General features: G+C 38.9%; 2 protein-coding genes across 6 annotated transcripts in view; both read left to right on the top strand.

Moving 5' to 3' along the window:
- AOX1 (aldehyde oxidase 1) overlaps window positions 1–7,866 on the top strand; it is a 38,826-nt gene extending 30,960 nt beyond the window's left edge. For 4 of the 5 annotated variants that reach the window (XM_061377235.1, XM_061377228.1, XM_061377244.1 and 1 more), the window contains 6 exons: window positions 1,259–1,311; window positions 2,612–2,726; window positions 3,331–3,396; window positions 3,959–4,147; window positions 4,890–5,057; window positions 6,106–7,866. In XM_061377235.1, the coding sequence (XP_061233219.1) occupies window positions 1,259–1,311; window positions 2,612–2,726; window positions 3,331–3,396; window positions 3,959–4,147; window positions 4,890–5,057; window positions 6,106–6,156 (642 nt within the window). In that variant the 3' untranslated portion in view covers window positions 6,157–7,866. Of the gene's footprint in view, window positions 1–1,258; window positions 1,312–2,611; window positions 2,727–3,303; window positions 3,397–3,958; window positions 4,148–4,889; window positions 5,058–6,105 lie in introns of those variants that run through there. The other variant, XR_009729040.1, reaches the window with a different exon arrangement.
- Window positions 7,867–9,808: 1,942 nt separating this feature from the next.
- The window catches only part of LOC133225144 (aldehyde oxidase 2-like), a 45,729-nt gene continuing 33,429 nt past the window's right edge, over window positions 9,809–22,108 (top strand). Inside the window, 8 exon segments of the mRNA XM_061377267.1 lie at window positions 9,809–10,326; window positions 11,742–11,799; window positions 13,281–13,377; window positions 14,117–14,225; window positions 16,292–16,418; window positions 17,402–17,463; window positions 17,922–18,008; window positions 20,103–20,183. Of these exon segments, the coding sequence (XP_061233251.1) occupies window positions 10,273–10,326; window positions 11,742–11,799; window positions 13,281–13,377; window positions 14,117–14,225; window positions 16,292–16,418; window positions 17,402–17,463; window positions 17,922–18,008; window positions 20,103–20,183 (675 nt within the window). The 5' untranslated portion in view covers window positions 9,809–10,272.

The raw sequence follows: 22,108 nt of genomic DNA on the forward strand, positions 1-22,108 counted from the left end.
AAAGAGAAGCCTTCCCAACTTCCTACATCCATCTCTCTCCCATATGCAGTATGCTACAGAATTACATAAAAGGTAGCAGAAATCCTTGCTTCTGTTACTCTAATTAATATGTAATTACTTATAATATTAGTCACATTTGCAGTAGAGTAGTACAGAAATAGTGCTAAAGCTATTTATAGAAATGGCCCTTGTCTGGTGCCTAGTTGAGTAAAATTTTAGGGCTAGAAACTGAATCTTCTTAACTAAAAGCTTTCTCCTATAATAACAACTATTTTTGTGCAGATATGGCTGAGGATCTAGTACTGTGTATTGAGATGTTAAAAGAAAACCTGTTTGTTATGTTTTCTTGTCAACTGCTTGTTGTCTGTGGTTGAATGAAAAGGACATTTACTGATTCAGTACATCAGGGTGTTTCTTCTCAAGTGGTTAAATACTATAATGACTGTGAAGATGTAAGCTCTTGGCAGTAGTAATTCCAAGCAATAGCAAATAATATTGGCATACATGTGCTAGCTTGACAGCTGACAGCTACGTCTGCAATGATGATCTCCTCTAATGGATATCAAATTAATCAGACACACTGAAAATACTAGCAGAAATAGCTTACCTAAGAAAGAATGTTAATATATGCAGAGAGGTAAGTTTCTATCTTGCGAACTCAGTAAAATACAATTAATTAAAGATAATTTAAAAAATCCAAACACCTTTTTGATTTGTGAACTGAGTAAATCTAACATGAGAATGACTGAAAGGGATTTGGGACCTCATACTGTCATTCTTACCAGTGGTAGAAGAACACCACAAAGAGAATTTCTCTTTCCAGCTGTCACTTTTGTGCATGTAAGTAATGCAGATCTCTTACTCAGTGACTTACGAACCAGATCTGTTCAACTGACAAACAGAGACCCATTACTATTGAACTTGAACAGAAAAATTGTGCAGAGCCCTTTCTGACTGGCACTGCCAGTAATAAAGATTCTGCAAGAACGCCACTGTTGCCTAGTCTGTTCTTTATTGTATTGCCAAAAAAATTCGGATTGCCCATCTAAAGGGAGTTTAGTTGTACACTATTAGGCCCCAGGTGCAGCTAAACATGCTTAACTCGGATGGTCTTCCTTTCTTTACAATTTGTTACAGTTTCTTTTATAAATAAATATATGTAAATAAGTAAATAAATGTAAATTAAGCAAATACATGCATGCTGTGTTCCTTCCTGATTCCTTCTGTTGTTCACCACAAACATTGCTATATGTTACAGATTAAAGAAGCTTTTGAAGAGAGTGTGAGTCTTTCAGCTACTGGCTACTTTAGGTAATACATTTTTGTTCCTAAAAAATACCTAGGTTAGACCAGGACTGATTTAAGAGAAACTCATGGCAAATTAAAAAAACAAAACAAAACAAAAACCAGAAAGCTAAAACCAACAGCAACAACTAACCAAGCAAAAAACACAACAAAACTCTCTCAGGAATTGGATGCTATGATTCAGCACTGATTGAAAGCTAGGGGCTGGCTTAGTGCTCACATGGGAATAGGGGTTCCTCATTGACCCTAGTTTTGGGGCCATTGTTTTGAGCTCTCTGCTTCTGGAGCCTCAGAAAATCCCCACCATGTATACTCTTAGATTTGCATTTATTCACAACAATGTGCTACGGTAGGACACAGTAATCTTAAACACAATTCCCACTGCTGTCTCTCAGTGCAAGTCCAGTGGCCCCTTCTCTTTGAATTCTTTCACAGTGTTTGTAAGAACCGGAAAGGAAAATTATCTCCAAAGCAAGGAGCAGCAGTCATAGTTTGCCATTGACATTAAATGGTGTCCAAAACCATTTGCAGTTCCATGAGCCCCGAATACCTGTATTGATCTCGTTCTTACCCAGTTATATTCTTCACATCCAAGAATCTCAAAGACAGCTGAGCCAGATGAGATGTGGCAAGTTGAATGTGTGGATTTTGTGTATCTTTTTTTCAATGCATGGTTCAGTGCTCTGAATTATACTATAATTGTTTTATGGAGTGCAATTTTAAATATGCTCAACAAAGACATTTCAGTCACATATGGTCAGAAAATATGCCTTGGTCATACAGCTCCCATAGTTCAGAGATACCACACTTCACTGTCCTCTTGTGTCTGCTGAATTTACCCATCAGTCCTGACTACTATAGTCTCCTCAGTAAGTCCCACTTTCTTCTAAGTAATTAGACCTTTATTTCAATATTTCTGTTTTAACCCTCTCTCTAATTCTGTAGGCAGTTTCTGCGATTTTAACTCTTTAATTTCTCTCTTGTAAGTTATTCCTTCATAGGTTTTTCTACCTTTTTCTGAATTCCCTTAAATTTGTATTGTGTACTTGATTACCATATCTTTATTAGTGTATTTCTGGGATTGTCCTGGTTATTGAGTCTCCTGAACTGAAATAGCTTGCTTGTCTGCTAAATTTTATATAAACACCAGATTCATCAAACCTAAACTACTAGTGCTCTGTAAGATTTCATGGAACTTAACTGCTGGGGTCTGACCTTTTATTTAAGACTAAAAGTTAAAGTTATTTCAAACTTTTATATGCTCATCTGCTTTGTTATGATGCAAACATTAATCTTCTTCCATCAGAGGTTACGATGAAAACATGGACTGGGAGAAAGGGGAAGGACATCCATTCACGTATTTTCTTTATGGAGCTGCTTGTTCAGAGGTTGAAATTAACTGCCTAACAGGAGATCACAAGGTAATGACTGAGTGTCATGGAAGTTTTGGAAATAATGTTTGTTAGTATCACTAGATGCTTCAACAGCCATTCAGGGTTTTTATTAGTAAGTAACCTGTCTTCACATGATAATATATTTAAAGTGCAAATGCAAATTACAGGTGGAGCAGAATTAAAGCTGTGCGGTGTTAAGAAGCTTTTGGCACATTTGTACTAATGTCATATGGGTTCACCTTTCGGGTTATGGCAGACATCTGACATGTTCTTTGCTTATTCTCGCAAACAAATTAACAGCAGACCTAAATACTCTGTTTCCCGGTTTTTTACCACCTAGACAACTAAATGTTATAGATAACTGTTCTCTATCTGTACTTATTTATATGGAGATTTCCTTGTGCAGTAGGAAAAATCTGGCAAGGCTGTCTCTGTCTAAACTTCATCAGAAGTTGAGACAAGCCTGTTTGGCTTGTTGGGCATTGGAAATTACTTTGAAATTTTGTATACGGAGGTGCCTCTATTTTAGTGTCTATTATTCCAATGAGTACTTCCTCTAACCCATATTATGTTCTAATGCTTCCACTCTATGCATCTCTCTCAGTAATATGCATTTGAATTTTATTGACAGAACCTCAGAACAGACATTGTTATGGACGTTGGATGCAGCATAAATCCAGCTGTGGATATAGGACAGGTATGTGCCAAGAAGTTCCTGCTGTCTTATTTCTTACACCAAGAGCCTTATCTGAAATTAAGATTACCTCATTAATTCAGAAAATGTTCATTTCTTACTAATGTTAAAAGTCATAGATCATATAAAGTCTTTTACTTGTAGCCTTGCCACATTGGAGCCAATGTCAGAGCTTTTTTTCTGTCAGTGAAGCTTGAATTTCACCCATGGTGTCAACCTGTAGTACTTCCTGTATGTATATATGCCCACTATTTGCTGAACTGAAATCCTGTTTGTGACCTACAGTCTCCAAATTCTCCTGTCATTTGATCTGCCTTCCCCATTTATAGCCTGAAATTAATAAAGGTGTTTCCCTGCTGTCACTTCATCATGAAAGCCTTTGTCCCTGCCTGGTATGAAATAGACGTGTGAAAGCTTTTCTCAACAAGGTAGCCCCAAAATTTTGAAGGCAAGAAGGACTGAAAATGATCTTTTAACAGCTAGTGATATAAATCAGTTCTTGACAAAATTTTACCCATTTTACCAAATATGAGAATGTAAATCCTATGTCTTTTCTTATTTAAAGATTGAAGGTGCCTTTGTACAAGGCATTGGACTGTACACAATGGAAGAATTAAAGTATTCTCCAGAAGGAGTCCTCTATACTCGGGGTCCAGATCAGTATAAGATCCCTGCTGTTTGTGATATTCCAGAACAGTTTAGTGTTTCCCTGTTGTCATCTTCCCAAAATCCTTATGCCATCTATGCATCAAAGGTAAGCAAACCATTAGAGGGCTGAATTCTTAGATCCCAGGACAGAGAAATTACTCTGACACAAAACATATGTAAGTTTTCATTTCCTCTTCTTTAGAATTTCAAACAAATGTCCATAGAATTGTTTTACTTAGAACATTTAGGGTATGACATTGCAAGAAGATATGATTCTTTCTTCATGCAGCATGCTCGGGGAAGGTGTTTGGTTCTTGTACTTCAGCAAGGAGATAAGTAAGATACAGTTGCAATATCCCACTCCAGTCCACATTAACATGTCCAGTACCACAGCACTGAGAGGACTATGGAATATGGGTGGATTTGACATAGCTTTGAGATAAGGAACAAATTTAAATCTTACGTCAGAACCAGTGGGAGGATGTCAAGCCCACTGAGTTCAGGCTTTGTTTCTTACTTGTATCTGTACCTGGATTTGGATTATATCTGCTATTTGGATTTTATCTGCTAGTAATTCTAAATTTCAGTTTAGCAATGAGCAAAAGAGATTCTAAAATCAATAGCCAATGTTTGAATCAACATTTTTGGCTCCCAGGAAGCAGCTACTATCAGAAGACTTGGTGTGATCTAAGCTTGCTTCCACTAAATCTAAAATGAATTTCCTTACTGAAGGTTGAAACACTTTTTGAGTCACTGACTTTTAAGCCTTTTAGTTGGTATTGACATGGCATGTATTCCTCTCAGTTGCTCTAAACCTGCACCTATTTGGCTTTTTATTTCTTTTCAAGGGCATAGGTGAGGCAGGACTTTTCTTGGGATGCTCTGTGTTCTTTGCTTTGAGAGATGCAGTAACTAGTGCGAGGAATGAAAGAGAACTGAAGACAAGCTTTGTGCTGAATAGCCCTCTGACCGCTGAACAAATACGGGCAAGCTGCGCTGATGACTTCACTGAGATGGTAATAGGAAGTTGGGGAAGGGTTTGTTCAAGTATGTCTGGGTAGATGTGCATACTGCTTTTGGCACCCTTGAATGGTGGGGGCCTAATGATGTCTCCAGTTGGTCATGCTTTGCATACAGCAGTATTACATGGCTCCTTGTAATTGAAATGTCTTGTACCAGGTCTCAGACAAATGACTCCAACAAGTGCCATTCAGGCACTGTATTGGAATTCCCCTGGTTTGGTATAATGATTTTTGGGGGGTTTTCTTGTTTTTGTTTTTAATTTACAATCCCTCTTTCCCTGAAGCCCCCTTCTTTATTTGATATGTCAAATCCCATACAGGATTAAATAGCTCCTCTTACTGACATGCAATAGATCAGCCTCCAGGTGTCTTCAGTCTCTTTCCAGGTACTTTTTCCCAGTGTCTTGCACTTTGGCAAGTCATTCTGTCACCTCATTCTTATATTCCTTGCTATGCCCAGGAGTCTTTGTGAAAAAAAGTAATTAACTCAGAGCTAACAAAAGGCTACAGGAGAAAAACAGATGAGGCAATACACTACTAATAATGCCATCCTTTATATTCTACATTTTCTGCAACTGTTCACTGTAGTCATATTCCCACTGCTATTACAATTCTATTTGTAAGCTTCCATTTAGCCTACAATATCTGTGAAGCAAGGTTCTTGTCAGCATATAAATCCCTACTGTGTCCTGAGCTTCTGAGGCTCTGCCATAGAAAGTCTTGAGCTCTCACTCACAGATTACTTCCACAGTATTTCTGTGATCGTGGTGCGGCATCACTGGCCCCAAATCAATAGGATCATGGGCTTACTGTCATCACAGGAGCTTATGGGTGATGAGGTCCAGCATTGCAGAGATCATGCTTCTCCATGCCTGTTTGGCCCTGACACCAGTTTTCACTGACCTTTTTTCTGGCCATTTTCTGTAGATATCTCCTGTAGAACACTGCTGAATGACTTGGAGGCCTGGTAAGGGCAATATTGTAAGCTTGCCAGTCAAATAATACTAACAAGTAACTCTTCGTTTCTTGCTTGTTCTCTTAGATGGCAAACAGCGAATCTGCTTCCTTCAGTCCCCAGGCCGTATCTGTGTGAATGACAACCCAGAGAGCACAAGATGGGAATGGAATGGAATAGAATGGAAAACTGATTTACAGTCCCAGTACACACTAATCAACACACAGATAAATATATTTTCTCATTTTCAGAATAGAATCAGCTACCAAAAATAAGCATATTACATCTTCTATCCTTATCTTCTTTTTCCATCTAGTATATTCGTTACAATAATCTGCTTAAATAACAGCATTTAATTGCTAAAAATACATCTCCTGCATTTGAGTCATATGTATTCAACAAGATTCCCTGAACAGCTCAGTTCAAATGCTGCAGGAGAAGAAAGTTAGGATGAAGTATATAAAGGTATGTTAGATAACTTACTGCCACTTACTACACTTAACAACATAGTAGGTAAATGATTTTTAATGGCTTCAGCTTATTTCCTAATTTACATTTGAGTCTTGAAGAGAAGTGTGAGTGCAAGGATAACTGTTGAAGAATCAGAACCTTGTTTGTTGGATTCAGTCCCTTTTTGATCAGAAGTGACGCCCTGATTTGTAGTAAAGCTGCTTTAGATTCTTTTGACATAGGTATCTTTGTGTTAAAAACATGGAAGAAACAAGTTAGTATTTTCTTTTGCTACGCCAGGCAAATTGCTATGGTTGACCTGCATATTCAGGAGATAATTTTATCCCAGAAGTTGGAAAGAATCATTTAGTGACTCCACCAGAACCTTTCTTTTTCTCATGAAGAAAGCCAAAAGACTCCAAACAGCTTTTCAAATGGGAAAACTCTCCTGGAGTTCAGTGTGCTTTGAATATGAGACTGGATGAACCTGTCTATGGAAAGGACTCTTAAGCAGAGCTTAATCCTGTGCTCAAGACTATATTGAGCCACAAAAGTATAGTTAAGAGCTTTCTCCCTCATTCAGTCACTCCTGTGATAAAGACAGAAAAAACGTAAAGGGGTTAAAAGCTGATCTGCAGTCTCTGATGCTGCCTGTGGTGCAGTAGGATTAGACCAAACCCTAGTAGCAGCAGGTGGAGAAAACACAAAAATACAAAGCAGCACCGTATTAAATGGTAACAAATTCTGGTCTTACTAAATTTGAGTATGTATATATTTGAAACCAAAGATGAGACCAAGAAATAAGATAGAATATATCAAAGTTAATATATTATGAAAGCTCTGGCCACAATATTCAGATTTCAGCATCAGAATCTTCTTGAAGTGTGAAGTTGAGATTTCAGTTCTGAATGCACACACGCACAAATACACAAATCTCCATGGTTTTGAAGTTGGAACTTTGATCTGGAGTGCATCATAACAGAGAGAAAACACGTCACTTTTTCAGTGAGTTCTACAGAAGTTACCCAAAGTAGCACACAAAAAATTGCAGCAGGCTCTAGAACTGAGAAAATAAGTAGTTTGTACATTCAGTGTGTGGTTTCAGTGAACCTCTGCATTAGTTATCCCTTGCTGAGCGTGGTGATTGCTTTTCCAGTTACTTATACAGAGTGAGCAAGAGCCAAGGAAACTGCCAATTGAAAATAAATGTCTCTAATTTGTTTGACATGTCAGCCTGTAGGCTGTTTTCATTTCACTGCTCCTCAGTTTTCCACAGACGATTTCCTCTTCTTGCCTTCCATCTCTTATGAATTGATACTGTATCTGTGACAGGAATCAGGTTAGTAGGTTAAACTGGTTTTGCATTGGCTATTAAAATACAAAATTCTTATTGTTTCAGTTTGTTTGTCTCTCTCTGTAAGCACTATGAGTAGGTGAAATTCAGCTGCTTATGCGTAGGTGTCTAGACCATTTTAGGTGTGATAAGACAGTGGAGGCATAGGAAAGCACAGGACTGGAATACATAGCAACAGGAGGCCAAGCAGGTTATAGCAAGTAATCTGAAGTGGCATTAGAGGTGTGGTTTAAGCAGCTAGAGCCCTCTTGGCTTTTGGTTCTTTCTCCTCACTTTCTTTGTATTACTTTGGCTTTTATATATTGTAAAAAAGGGCAATAAATCAAATTAAATGTGAATCCAGCTACCATAATTAGCTTTTCAGATTTGAAACATCTTCGTTTCACTGCATGGGCTTTTTAATGACAGTTCACAACCCCATATGTCTCGATAACAGCCCCAAAAAGTGGTTAAATCCCAGTATATGCTGAAGCAGGGAGGCATATAGGTCTGCTGAACTGGGGGGAGGGGGGAAGGTGCCTTATCTGTTCTCCTGCGTAGGTGTGCATCAGCACAGGTGCTGGTTAGTTCCACACAAATCAAATCTGGTAAAAATCATGGAACCAACCCTTGCAGGCAATGACACTTCCCCACCTGAGGTGGTGGGGTATTTGGACTTCATCGTGTTCAGACCTGTAGTTTTGTTTTCTGTGGTGCAGATCATAAGTCTGCTTGTCAGTATTTCTCAGTTACTATTGACAGATTCCTCCCTGCCTTTTTACAAGTGAGACTGTTGTCTAGTTGTCTCAGTAAAATCTGTGTGTGTGGCAAACATGGGTTGTTGGGTTTTTTGGGGGGCTGAAACACATTAAGTTACCTCCTGGCTTTTAGGTGTTTGAAAAACTGCATGGAAGCTAGAAATATCAACAATTAAACATCCTCACAGATTACACTATGGCTACATGTGATATTATGAAGTACATTTTCTTATACTCTATAGGTGTTAAAAGGAGGGGTGGCATTACATTTTCAGTACTGCTTAAAATGTGCAGACTCACACATCTGCTAACCTAGGGGGCTAGATTTGCAGAAAGGTTACGACTCTGAAGGCATCGACAGATTGGATGGCTGTTCACACACTGATGTGCACTGTACAGAAACACTCAAACTGAAGATGCTCAAGAAGAGCTTTTTCTACTCATTTTCTTCATGAAAGAAGTGTTTTTGTAAGTACCCACCCTCAGCCTTCCCATTCTGTGTGTGTGTAAGCTTAACCACCTAGCATAAATAGTGAGTCCTGGTTTGGAGGTCTGATACTCTGAAAATTAGGTACTGGTCTGCCAAAATCTCATGCTAGGTCTCATTCTTTCTCAGGCATTTGAACCTGCATTGTTGTACCTACAATACGTGTGGAATACTACAGCAGTGCTGCAGTCAGCAGGACCTAGAGACTGACATTGCTTCAGTGCTTGCATCAGATAGGTCTCAGTCATACATTAGGGGCTAAACCACAAAAGAAGCAGCGTATCTCTGCTGAGAATCATTTTCTTCTCATGGGGAATGGTAAAGGATTTGGGACTGACTACTTTGTCCTACAAGCCTGCACTGACTAAATGAAATACAGAGACCTTTGCTGTGAAATGTACGAAGGGTAAATAAGCCATGTACATATACAAATGGAGGCTTTTGAAAGACAGAGATGTAAGTCCCCTTCCAAAAAAAAAATGAAAAATGTAAAGGCCAGCTGTATTAAAGCATTTAAGGATTAATGACCTTGTTTCCTGGACTTGCCTCCAGAAAAATGGAGAATCTAGAATCTCAAATCAGTGTATCTAGAGTATGGTCATATAATGGTACCACAGCAGTCTGGGTATAGAGCTGGCATAGCACAGAGACAAACACAACGAAATTTTAAATGTGTGTAGTAGTAATCGATTTCATTAAAATTTGTTCACTGCAGAAAAACTCTGTAATCAGTTCACATGAGTAACAAGCTCAAATGAGAAGCATGCTCCACATCTTAGCATCTGACACGCCACAGAAATGGGTAACGTTGCATGTTCTGGGTTCTAGCTTCACACGTTCCTATGTATTCTAAATTCATCAGTTACTGGATAATACAAAAAACCCAGACGTGGCAGTTGTAGCTCAAGCCCAGAAGTCCCTCCTCACGGTTAAGTGCTTTATCTCTTAGGTTACAGGGTTAGAATTAGAGGGGTTCAAATTATTTCAGATCACCCGAGAAGAGTTGGGTGTGGAGTAGGAGTAGAAAGTTTGGAGTGAACATGCATTAATTGCTGAGAAACAGCACATGTCACACTGACTCCTCCCCATCTACTTAATTTGATGCTTAGTCTGAAAACAAATTCTGTGAGACAAAGCAAACTCCGTTAACCTTTGGGAGCATATAGCATTTCATTCATTTCTCTTGATAGGTAAAGCTTTGTTTTTCAGGCTTTACTGCAACAGCGATGGCTTGCCCTCAGCCATCAGATGAGCTTGTCTTTTTTGTGAATGGCAGGAAGGTAAGTCTTTAATGGCTTTTTTTTTTTCTTTTTTGACAGCAGTACATTGCTGTTCCCATTCAGGAAATATGTTATTCTGGAGCAACAGTTTATTCATAAATAATCATCTGTTGTCTGTCTTTGATCTTCCATATAGCATCCTGCTTATCCTGCTTTCTACCGCAGGTTTTACATAGTCTGAGTGGCTTTGTATTACCCATTATATCACAGAGTGTTGACTAAACCCTTATATTAATATACTCCTAAAGCTGATGTAGTTGGACTAAATATATCTCTAGTAAAAGAATATGCTGCTTACTAATACAGTTTTAATAACTCACCAAAAGAAAATAAGTAGTTCTTTTTCTTCTATTTGTTATGTCGAAAGCTCACATTTCATTTTCTAAGACATTTTGTAACCTTTTCTTACTTTGCAGGTCAAGTGAATAAGAGTTCCTACTAACAGACGTATCACCTGTAATATATTATAAGCTGAAATGAAGGAATTTCCTTTGTTAAAAACAACCAAACCTTTCTATGTATTTTTCTAGTGATATTTTTCAGTTGTGCTGTCAACTTTTTTATACTCTAGAAAGAGGGTACTGGCTTTTTTTTTTTTTTTCCTAACAGGTGAATCAAGAAAAAGTAATTCAGTATTTTTCTGTTATGTTTTATCTGTCATTATACGTCAGCTGTGCTTAGAGGCATACACTGAAACCTTATTTCATTCTGCAGTTCCCAGTAAATCCCTGAGCTAATTCATGTTGTCTCACACCTGGTAAACTGGATCATGCTGCTGGCATAGCAGAACTATTGAGAGAAGCCCTGAGGTTCAGCCTCTTTTCATTGTGCAGCTATGGGTCCTAAAAAATGTTTTCAAAGTTGCTTGTATTATGTTACCTCCAAGAAGTTGAAACATGTTGATGATATAGCAACATTCTTGAGATAAGGCTAAATCAAAGCCTGTGTAAGCCCCACTCATACATACTAAACTTCGTTACCTTGAAAATACAGTTATGTATTCTCACTGCTCTTCTTATACTATGATTTTTCTCTACTTCTATGCTGATGGGTCTCTGAAAATGAAGGGGTTAATATTAACTTCAAGGAGGCAAAAATACACAGAATTCTCACATGCACAAGTCTATAGCTTCAAAATGAAGGGATTTGTGATTCATGCTGATAAGAATCAACAAAGGATCTAGTCCAAATATATTTTCCTTTCTACTCTTGACTATGTAGTGCTTACTCAGCCTCTCTTCCCTATTACTTCTATTATTTATCTGGAGATTGTGATCAAGTGATAGGATCCTGTTACTGAACAAACACACCACATTATGCCACAATCGTAGTTCATCATCATAGTTAATCCTTGTGAGATTGTTATATTAGATCCCTCTGTAACCCATAACCCCTTCTTTTATTTCATAATGTAGGTAACGGAGAGGCAGGCAGACCCTGAAGAATTGCTGCTGTATTATCTGAGAAAGAAACATATCCTTTCTTTGAATTTTGCCTTTGAATTCTGTAATTATATAAATTACTGCAACTGGGGATTAAGATATTTCACTTTCCTTTGGGAACCAGTGTAAACAGAACAATAAGTAGAAATAACACAACTCACCTTGTATTTATTCTCAGCAGAGCAATCCAGTGCTGTATGTCCATTGTGTGTGCTAGTTACATGGATATAATATTCTAAAGTTTGGGTATAATTCTTCTAAATACTGGCCAAATCTTCTTTAAAGCTTCCCAAAGCATGAAAAATCTTTCAGTGCACTTGTGATGAAAAGAGTAACTAAAGAAATCAATACAGAACCACTTCCATAGTAAATTATTTAAGCCTCAGTCCTTCAAAGGAGTTTGTAAAAGCTTATTTTATTATCTTTATTTTCTATCATTTGAGACTCTTTAGGATGCTACCTGCTGTCAGGGTTCTATTGACTTCATTGGCAGTTATCTCCGCTAAGAAGCTGCCATGCAGGTTATGTTGTTAAGGAAGTGTGTTTAGCTTTGCTGTTGAGAGCTTTCTATGCTGGAAGAAAACCAACATCAATCTAAGGATTAACTGGAGAAAGGCAGTAGTGGAAAATTATTTATTAGCTGCAGCTTTTTTATTAGCTTGCACTGTACATTGTCCAAGCATTCAGTGGAATTGGCATCTCTGTAACAGTCAAGCAGTGTGATAAGATTAGTTCTGTACTGATTACCAATGGGAATGCACCAGTGGATAAAATTGCGCTGGGTTTAAAAAAATCTAGGAACATGGTGAAATCAGATGGAAAACCATGTAGTAGCTAATCAAAATGGATGCAGATGCACACACTCAGAAAGAGTAATAGGACTATGTATCATTCTGAAAAGGAGCTAAAATGAAAGGAAATAGTAAATTCCACTGGACTGCAGGGCACTATGACATTGGAAGGAGGAGATTGTGATTTGAGTGTGGAGCCTTTATAGAGGCACATAATGGAAAGTCCTATACAGAATTCATGTGTGTGCACTTGGGTATTGTGCTCCATTTTAAATTACTATACCCCTTGGATGTTCAGGAAACAGCACAGGTAACATACTGAGATCTACTGGTACTGTTCTGCAAGTGGAAGATAGAGCTAATTATGTTTAAGGATTAAGAAAGTATGATGAGCAAGACTAGTAAGGGTTATTGCTGTATCCCATTTACAGGGTCCTGATTTCAGTCTTTTGGGAATTTACCAGGTGTTCACTGTAGAGATTGAGAAAGTCTGTATTGGAGGTCTGCCTCATACCCATTTCTGTATCTGTCCTTACCCTTCTCATCTCTTTATGTACTCTATTTTCATCTATTTTTACATGTTTTCTCTTTTGGAGCTATCTGACCAAAGATCCCTCAAATTCTGCACATGCACATAAAACAAGGGAGACTCAGAAGACTATAAGAAAAAAATAACTTCTGAATCTTGTAGATTTTTTTTCTTTAACAGTCTCCTTTGCAGTCCGTCTCTCAGGTACAAAATATGGCTGTGGAATAGGAGGATGTGGTGCCTGCACTGTGATGATATCCACATATGATCCAGTTGCCAAGCAGATACAGTATCCTCACGCCGATACATGAAAATAGTAATGCAGTGTTTCAAGAAAACTGTCATTCAATGGGAAGTACTTGGTTTCTTTTCAGTTGGATGGATTCTCTTTCTCCAGTCTTTGAAACAAAACAAAACCTCAATACCACCCCTCCAACTTTCTGTTGAAATGTTTTAGAATTCTTCTGTATGATTTGAGATTTCAGCAGCCCTTTTTTCATCTGCCTCACCTGTCTCTTTTGTGCTTATTTGAGGATATCTCATTGTTAATAAGTCTTCACTAAATGCTCCATGTAATCATTGATAAAATTTCTGTGGATGTCAGCAGTAGACACATTACATTGTAATTGTACAGTTTTGCCCATAGTGGAGTCAGGAGTTCTACTTTCTCTCCCTATCTCTTAAAACTTTGTTCCGTTAGAAATGCTATGCCTGACTTCATCACATCTGGCTCTAGACTTTGGGTTACAACAACATATGTAGTACTATTTTTATTTTTTTTTACTTAACCTTCCACTTCTTTAATTAGAAAGCTTATCACTTAATGCCTAAACCCAGAGGTAGGAGTAAGATGCGTACTCTCACAGTCCAAGTGGGGGATTTTGTGTGTTTGCATATCCTTCTCCCCATGCCTTTATGCTCAATCTGAGTATTTGTGGATTAGCTGGACTATATATCCTTTCCTTCCTCCTCCATGGACCCATATGACAAAGCTATTTAACACAATAGTTGTCCTTCACATCTCAAAGACATCATCCTGCCAACTCCTGCCTTCTCCCCATATGCACTCTGCATGGTGCTGCTGTCACTACTGTGGAAGGGGTTGGAAGCATAAAGGCCAGGATTCATCCAATTCAGGTGAGTGTTAGCTGGACTATATAGAGCTGCAAGATAATGAGATTTTCCTGTCCTATGTCTGTAATGAAGTTGGGATCTGTGAGAAGGTGCTGAGTCTGTGCAGTACAGAGTTTCTGAAGAGATTCTAGAAACTCTGAATTTTGTCTAATCCTTTTAGATAAGGAGGTGTTTTTAGGAATTAATACAGCAATTGTTGGTTTGTGATTGGCCCTGTATGGAGCATGAAAGGAGCTCCTAATGTACTACCCATGCAGGCAGCACATCAGAATCTCCACAACACAGGGCTAGCCAAACATGTAGGATGCCAACTTTCAGAAGGGGATGGGGAAGAACAAAGAGCATCAGTGAGTTTCATTCACTCACCAGCATGGCATCTGGCCATCTCACTGAGGACCACATCTGCATATGTTGTAGGAAGGGATGGGTGACCCCAGGTGGCAACCAGACTGACAGGTATTAGACGCATTTTCTGTGTGCCAGATTTCCCTTGGATTAGACCAGCTGTTTACTTCCTCCACTCTGGCTTGTTCCTGAAAAGCACAGTTTGACCACATAGATTAAAGAATATTTTCTAAATTTCCTCTATTCTTTTCCAAAGGTCTTGACTGTTCTGTGCTGAGGCTCTGTTTGAGGAGATGATCTGTGTTCTGTCATTTGTTGTTAGAAATATTTAAAGTATAATTGGTGTATAAATTGAAAGTCTTGGGCTTTATTCTGCTCTCATAATCAAGGAATTAAGGTCATGAGGGTCTAAATCAGAGCAAGAATTATCCTTCAACTAGGTGATTGCTCTGAGCATATTCCTTATGAATGGTCATACTGGGGTAGTCAAAATGCTGTTACTGGCCTACAGCTGGTAGGTGATGTAGAATCATAGAATGAGTTGGAAAGGACCTTAAGATAATGTAGTTCCAACCCCCCTGCCATGGGCAGGGACTCCTCACACTAGAGCATGTTGCCCAAGGCTCTGTCCAACCTGACCTTGAACACTGACAGGAATGTAGCATTTGCCACATCTTTGGGGAACTTGTTCCAGTGCCTCGCCACCCTCACAGTAAAGAACTTCTTCCTTTTATCTAACCTCAGCTTCCCCTGTTTAAGTTTATACCTATTCCCCCTTGCCCTATCGCTAAAATCACTGAGGAAGATTCCCCCTCTGGCATCCTTGTAGGCCCCCTTCAGATATTGGATGGCTGCTGTGAGGTCTTCACGCAACCTTCAGCCTTCTGTTCTCTGGGCTGAACAGCCCCAATTTTCTCAGCCTGTCAGTTCCTACAGGAGGTATTCCAGCCCTCTGATCATCCATGTGGTCCTCTTCTGGACTTGCTCCAACAGTTCCAGGTCCTTATGTTGAGCACACCAGAACTGCACACAATACTTCAGGTGAGGTCTCATGAGAGCAGAGTAGAGGGGCAGGATCACCTCCTTCAACCTGGTGGTCATGCTCCTTTTGATGCAGCCCAGTGTATGGTTGGCTTTCTGGGCTGTGAGTGCACACTGAAGCTGGCTCATGTTAAGTTTCTCATTGACCAACACCCCCAAGTCCTTCTCCACAGGGTTGTTCTGAATCTCTTCTCTGCCCAACCTGTAGCTGTGTCTGGGATTGCTCCAACCCAGATGGTAGGACCTTGCACTTTGCATTGTTGAACTTCATGAGGTTGGAATTTGCTACCTCTCAAGCGTGTCAAGGTCCCTCTGGGTGGCATCCCTTACCTCCAGCTATCAGCCAAACCACACAGCTTAGTGTTGTCAGCAGACTTGCTAAAGGCACTCTCAATCCCACTGTCCATGTTGCCAACAAAGATGTTGAACAGGATTGGTCCCAACACCGATCCCTGAGGGACACCACTTGTTGCTGGTCTCCAGTTGAACATTTATCTGTTGACTGCAACTCTCTGCATGCAGCTATTCAGCCAATTCTATATCCACTGGGTGGTCTATCCATCACATTTATGTCTCTTTCAGTTTAGAGACAAGACATACTGAAGATGACTATTCAGAAAGCCAGTGAAGCTATATCCTGGATTCAGAACCTTTGTTCTCTTTTTTCTTTCTCTTTGTTCTAGGAAAGGCTTGCCAAGTGCCATGGTTTCCAGTGTGGCTTCTGCACCCCTGGAATGGTGATGTCCATATATGCTTTACTGAGAAATCATGCCAAACCTTCCATGGAGCAGATAATTTCTGCTCTGGATGGTAGGTTTCTGACAATAAATTGTAAAAAGTGTAATGAAGGGATAAATGTTTGATTGCCAAGGTCGTAAGTATGATTTAACTCAAAAGAGCTGTAGATGATGTTCCAAAGAGGTATTTTGTCATATCCCTGTTTGTTTAAAGACATCTCAAAATCGTAAAAAGGTGGTTCACACTGAAGAGTTCAAGTGGGATACACAGTGGCATTTAGCACTAGCTAAGCATTTCTGAAAATTTCTGCATTTAGAACAGCTCTGCTACACCAGCAGCCTCAATATAGAGCAAATGAGTACAGTGTTACAATGAATACAGGGAAAAAAATAGGTTCTCTTTTGTCTGCAATGTAAATACTCACCTACCAGTAAGATGAGGTCCTTAATACAGGTTTCAGCAGTTACAGGGGAAATAGATTACATGATGTTATAGCCCACTGAAATATTGACTGCTCTTCAAGCAAGATTTAGTACAATAGGTTAAGTGACTTCAACTCACTTTCTAGTCACAAGTTTGCTAACAATTCTATAGCTCCCAAAATAATTGACCTTCCCCACCACAAGATTTTGACTTCATGAGGGAAATGCTAGAAATTCCAGTAAAGAATTTACTACTGCTATTAATTGTATATGAAAACTATAATAGTGATGGATGGCAATAGATTTTTGTTGGATGATAAAATCCAAAGACTGTAGTGGTAGTACTAATCATAGTACTTACTTTTGTATACTTTTCATAATTTTTACATACATTCATAGAAATAGTATTATTAAAAATAGGCTTTAAAACAATAAATTTTAATCATACATAATAATCACTATTGAAGTAATATTTCTTATTTTTACAGATGTAATTTTGCCCATTTGAGAGCAGGGACATAGATTTCATCATTTCATATCTACAGGTTTGGTGCCAGACCACTCTCAATTAGGCCAGTTCTCCCAAACATTGTTCTGGTTTCTTATGGTTGATTATCATATGGTTCGTTTCAGGTAATTTGTGTCGTTGTACAGGATACCAGCCAATTATAGACAGCTGCGCATCTTTTGTTGGGGTAGGTCAATATTTTCAAATGTGTTTCTTATTTTGGGACAGTTGGTGGTATCTGAAAAGGCTCTTCCTCCTTCAAATACCTACCTGGAATCTGGCTTAATTCTGAAATTATTTTTGGTTGAGCCTTTGGAAAATCTACCACTTTTAGTTTTTAAATGTGTTGAGCACTTAGAGCTGCCACTGGCTTTAGGTTTACATGTACCCTTGCAATGCACTTATGGATCCTTCACATCAGTTCCAATTACTTAATTCAGGCACCACTGAAATAATCCATTACTTTATGGATACTTGGGTACCCAAAGGAAACTAATTCCATGAGGCCCTATGGCTTAAGAGGTCTTATGGAGCAACTTCAAGTGACTGAACAAATCTGCTTTGGAACAGGAAGAATCAAAACTTTTACAAATACATCACAAAGCTGCCTCATTGTTTTTATAGAGTAGGATATGATTTCTTTAGGAGCCAACATGTTGCCAGCTTAGAGGTACTGGACAGTGTTGCTTGGATAAGGAAGAATGTGTGTGTACGTCTTCTACAGAAGGTCAAGTAAGTTACATTAGATTTATTATTTTTTTCATTATATCCAGTTTGCTTTTATAAGATTTGTAGAAAGGGACCATCTTGAAGTATGGCAGCAGCTACTTTTCCCTTGGGCATTTAATCCAAGCTGAACTCCATGCTCGCTGCTCTTGGTGCTGCAGAAAGGTAGCATATCTGCATTGCCGTGTAGTCAGAATGTAGACAGATTTGACCTATTTTCCACTGGGAAAAGTGACATTTTGTCTGAAGTCTCTCATCCATACTCCATATTTCAGTGACAGGCAGTGACATTTTCCAGTGAGAGTGTGGATCTCAATATTATGCATTTAAGTCTACTTTGTTTTGTGAGAAAGAAAATTGTTGATCAGAGGCACCTTTCCTAAAAAAGCTAGTCTTGATGTGAAGTTCAACTCCCTTAACAAACAGTACTTCTGCAGCCGTCAGCATGACTTATCTGTGTGTGCTTGAGACACCAACTCTGAATTTCTGAAGATGAAAAATAGGAAAAGCTACTCCTGTGCAATGTCAGTACTTGCAAAGCCTTTCATAAGCATTACTGTGTGTTAGTGTTTCCAAGATCTTCAGGGAAGAAGTGTCTCATTCTTCTGCATTACAGTAATTAATATATATTGGTATTGTTTCATAATATACTCTGCATATGCACATTGAAAAATTACAAGTCACCTCATTTGTGTTTCTTCTGGCAAAGGTTCTGCAATTACATATATAAGGGTACACATAAGGCCTTCAGAAACATCCTCCATTCCCTGTCTTTGTCTTAGAACTTGTCTTCATCCACAGGCAAGAGGAGGCCATAGTGCCCTAAAACACGACTTCGTCTTGCTTCATGATGACTTGAACTTGGATAAATTTGCTCTGATTGAGAATCTTTTAAAAATCCTGTAAAGTAAAATGTCTGTGATGATTGGAGAACAATTCTTTGGACAGTGAAAAACCTTAGAGCCCCAAGGAGTGTAACTGGGTGTGTGTACATGTTTGTGCATGTGTGCATTGTCTCTGCCCCTTTAAGAACTGAGAATTGTTGGCCAGCTGCTGCCAAGGTTGTTTGAAACATGAATCCGGCAATGCAGCCAGTTATGAAACAACACTTATATTTGGTGTTCTCTTATTTGGCTTTCACTGGTTTGCATTCCTTGAGGTGGCTTTCATCCAAGTTAAATAGCTGGTGCCAGACTGTTGTGAAGAACAAGAGAGACCCAGAAACTTTAGCCATTTCATCAACAGTAAGTCAGTAGACTGGGCCACCCAGGGCCAGATTTTATAGTTACCATAGCCATGACCTCTGTGCCCAGAGACAGTGACTGTCTGGAGAAGGGATGAGAGACTTCAGACTAGGATATGTCAATCTCTTTTCCTAGTCAATATACTTGAGACCTGTTGCTGTCTGAAAATAAATCAGTGAGGCAGAAAAAGCTGAACAGTGCTGGTAAGCATGGCACATCCAGATTCTCCCTTCAGGTAAGCTCCTGAGAGCCCAGAAGATGCATAGCTTCACAAAAGGCTATGCAGAAAAAAGACATCTGTAAACAAGTACAAAAAAAGTAATTTTTATAGTGTACTGTTAGCATTCAGCTCTTGCAGTGCTTATGAAAGGGTAAAGAGGCTCTCTTTAAGTCCCATTCTTTCTGACCTGATGGACCTGCTACATTATTTGTTGTCATGCCAAACTCTCTCTGTCAGAAAGCTCCTTAACAGACCCAGTTTATGAAGAGAACATGATTATACCATCCAGCACTGCATTTTCCTACAGGAGATATTTCACCCAATGTGGCTGCTGTACGTTTGCTATGACCAGTTTCAGGAAATACTGCAAGATCTTTCTTGAGGCTTGATCTACTTCAAGCAAAGGCTTGGGAGTTATTAGTATGATAGTCTTCTGTCTTTAGAGCAGTTTGTGAATAGGTAGAACTAAACATTAAAAATCAATATGGGCGTATTGAATTTTTGAATGCAACTCAACATGTGTCAAAACTCAATGTCACCTATGGAAAGAATCTCATCTGTTGACACAGACTTGCCACTTACTCTGAATATATGCATTTTCCCCCCCTCCCTCCTCTTCCCCAAATTTCTTTGCAGATTCATTCAGGTCTTTACAATCCAGAAGAATTCCCATCCATGGATCCAACACAGGAATTTATATTTCCTCCTGAACTAATGGTAGGCCTTACTGACATTTGTTACTGTGCAGGCATGACTGAGTTTCTGCAGATGTTGAAAATTTGATGTTTTTGGTAAATTGAAAGATCTATCCTCAGATAAATGGAAAAGACCAGTTTTAGTGAAACATAATGAGACATTTTAACGTGGATAATCTATATGTTGTCATTACTACAAATAGCTGATGTTTTCAAAAAAGAAATTATCTCTCCAGAACCAGAACTGTATTTCCAGACTTCTCCCAAAAGAACTCCTTAATTAGAACCATTTTATTTTGAACTGGTTGGCCTTCTTTGTGGAATATATTATTTTCCTTGAAAGCTCCCAAATGAGCTTCTCCATCTTTTCTGTCTTCTAATTCTCTGTTGGATTCAAGTGACCACAGGATCCATTGTTTCCTTCCACCTGGTACATAGACCCTGGCAACCTGAAATTGGACTTACATGTGGGAAATGCTGAAGGAGGACAAAGGACAAAGAGGGTTTACTGAAGTAGTCATTGGAGAGTCACAGAAGGACAGATGGAAATTTGAAAGGAGGAGGTGGAAAGTGCCCAGGATCTGCAGAGAAAGGCATGAGAAAAGAGATGTGAAAATAGTAGTGCAGGATTTACCCAGACCAGACTAAGTAGACCCCAAGCAGGCAGGTCCAGGCTGGTTTTTTTAATCCACTCATGTTTCAACAGCTTCTTACGAAATTCCTTGTTTGCACTCCTCTTGCAAATACTTGTGGGCACTTCTTGCTGCTGTTACACAACCACCTACCTCAGAGGCACAAAAGTTCATTTGAATTCAGGGAAAGCATGGCATGGTTCTTTGTATTACTGTGTTACAGAATGCTATTTGCTGCTTTATAAACATTGGTCGTAACTTACAGGTTCCTTCTTTAATGTTTGCTCTTCAAGACCAGAACATGCATAGTCAGGCATAAACTCCTTTATGGAATTGTGAAGTGGAAGGCAGGTTTGTCTTTCTAATACTTGACCTGCCTTTGAGAGACTCATGCTTTACGAATGCAGCTATTACATGGCTGTTTTGCAACTTTTATACTTGCATTGAAGATCTTGGCTAAACTTCTGCTGGTCAGCCAGAAAGAAGGCACTGTTATCTGTTCTATGTGTTCAGACTGAGCTTCCAGGAGTGAACTTTTCCAGGCTACACAATGTTTTTAACATGACCTTGATTAATTATGCTGAGCTTGTTCAAATCCCATTGGAATCTGTTTAAAGCTATCAGTAGATTTAAACAGGTTTGGCATCAGGCCCCATGTTGAGAAATTAAACCTGCTTGGTGATTATGCTTTAAGCATTTGGAGTACTAAAATAAAGCATGTGAAATGCAGCTGTGAAGATATCTAGGCAGTAATACTTAGTAACAAATTCTTCTCTGACAGGAAGGATGCCCACACCACTAACATTATGACTGGTTCCACAGACACGTATCACCTTTTTCATGTTTCAGGCATGTCCTTAACCTAAAATGCCCGTCCATAGTTGCAGCAGTTCTCTGGCTTGTTCACTGGTCTGTTCATTGCATTGTCTGCAAAGACAGGTGTTTCTCAGTGATGGCTTTTGCATTTTTTGAAATCATGATTCCACATGGTACTTGTCAAACATGAAAAGAACATATATGGTATTCTCAGGGAAAAATAAGCATATGTTTACTTTTGTAAGAGAGGAGATGCCTGAAAAGCACTTCAATTAAACAAAAATGTAAATACCAATCAACTATCCCAATGACATAGTAATTCTCAAAAGATTAGACCTTGCAGACAAATTGGAAGTAGGTAGTTTAATTTTAAAAAGACATTTTACATACTGTAGAAATGAGTTTGGTTTAGTAAAGTGGATACAAGACACTCAGCAAATGGGGATGCAGTGATCTCCCTGACTAAGAGAATGGACTTCTTACATTCTATCACATATGC

This window comes from Neopsephotus bourkii, unplaced genomic scaffold (genome assembly GCF_033783945.1).
Source record: "Neopsephotus bourkii isolate Nb327-2 ecotype Australia unplaced genomic scaffold, CSIRO-AGI_Nbou_v1 NB_196, whole genome shotgun sequence".
NCBI lineage: Eukaryota > Metazoa > Chordata > Aves > Psittaciformes > Psittacidae > Neopsephotus > Neopsephotus bourkii.